At 38.8% G+C, this 1,242-nt stretch overlaps 1 protein-coding gene across 1 annotated transcript in view; it reads left to right on the top strand.

Annotated features, from left to right (window-relative positions):
* The window catches only part of LOC106013469 (carboxypeptidase A1-like), a gene marked incomplete in the record, with an annotated part of 10,956 nt that overhangs the window by 7,378 nt on the left and 2,336 nt on the right, over nt 1–1,242 (top strand). Inside the window, 2 exon segments of the mRNA XM_013089310.2 lie at nt 72–185; nt 1,029–1,126. Of these exon segments, the coding sequence (XP_012944764.1) occupies nt 72–185; nt 1,029–1,126 (212 nt within the window).

Genomic DNA, 1,242 nt, shown 5'->3' with positions numbered 1-1,242 from the left:
CCCCCCCCAAGCACAAATACACAAACAAACAAAAAAATTCAGTTTTTAAAATCATTCATTGTCTTTTCCAGTTGCTAAGGAGATATGACGCAGGCGACGAGAAAGCAACTATGATGTTGAATAAATTTGACTGGATTATGGTTCCTTGTGTGAACCCAGACGGCTACGAACATACAAGGAACGCTGTAGGTTGTTTCGCTTTCTGTTAACATCGTTGTATTGTAATTTGTCATCGTTTTATCTTTCTCGCTACCTCAGAATTACAAAGTTCTATCTGACACCTTTTACCGTTCTAAGTACCTATGACCGCGATGTAAAACATTTTTCTAATTGTGAGATTATGTTTATTGAATGCTTGTTTTGAGAACTTTTCGTGCAAAGAAGTTTTCGCTATAAAATATAATTCATTATAACTAGTTTCGCAACAAAAAAGTGTCATTGGTGAGCCTTGACGTAAGCCATTTGCGTACGCAAAATGTGTATGAGAAGCGGGAACTGCTGTGAACAATTCCATTTTCTGCGTGGAGGAGATTTGCGGTACTTTCTATAGATCTATTTTAAAAAGTTTTTCAGCATAGCCTCGATTGTTGTGGAAAAATATGATTAAGTTAATTAAAACAAATTGATACAATCTGCAGTGCAAAGTATGGGTGACATTGAATTCCCTGTTAAAAGATATTTGAGGATGTTGCGCCGCGAATTGTGAACCGCACTATAGTAAGAGTTTTATGGCGCTCGCAACTGCATAAGGTCATATGAACGTGCGAAACACAAGATTGTTGCATTCACAACAGTTCACAGCACGGCTTGATTTCGGTCAATAATCTGATTAAAGTGTGAAAAAATTATGGTAAAGGTCTCGTCGTCATTGGCCTTTACGATAAAATGTACTTTTATTTTAAATCAGATGTGAAGTACCGTTATTGTTTTTGTTATACAATGAGCGCCTGATATCATCCTGTCGTCATGACAGAATATTTTACTAGACATTCATTCTTTTGCGTTCTTTTTTCCCCATGACCTCACAGTACCAGGGCCGGTTCTGGAGAAAAAACAGGCGATATGTCAGGTCGCATTGCAAGGGCATTGACCTCAATAGGAACTTTGACTTCGAATTTGGAAGTGAGTATCCCTTTGCCTATCTACCAACTCACATGGCTACCAGCATGCTTGCCTGTCTGTCTGTCTGTCTGTCTGTCTGTCTGTCTGTCTGTCTGTCTGTCTGTCTGTCTGTCTGTCTGT

Source organism: Aplysia californica, unplaced genomic scaffold (assembly GCF_000002075.1).
Source record: "Aplysia californica isolate F4 #8 unplaced genomic scaffold, AplCal3.0 scaffold00923, whole genome shotgun sequence".
Taxonomy (NCBI): domain Eukaryota; kingdom Metazoa; phylum Mollusca; class Gastropoda; order Aplysiida; family Aplysiidae; genus Aplysia; species Aplysia californica.
This window is presented reverse-complemented; position numbering and strand designations above follow the sequence as displayed.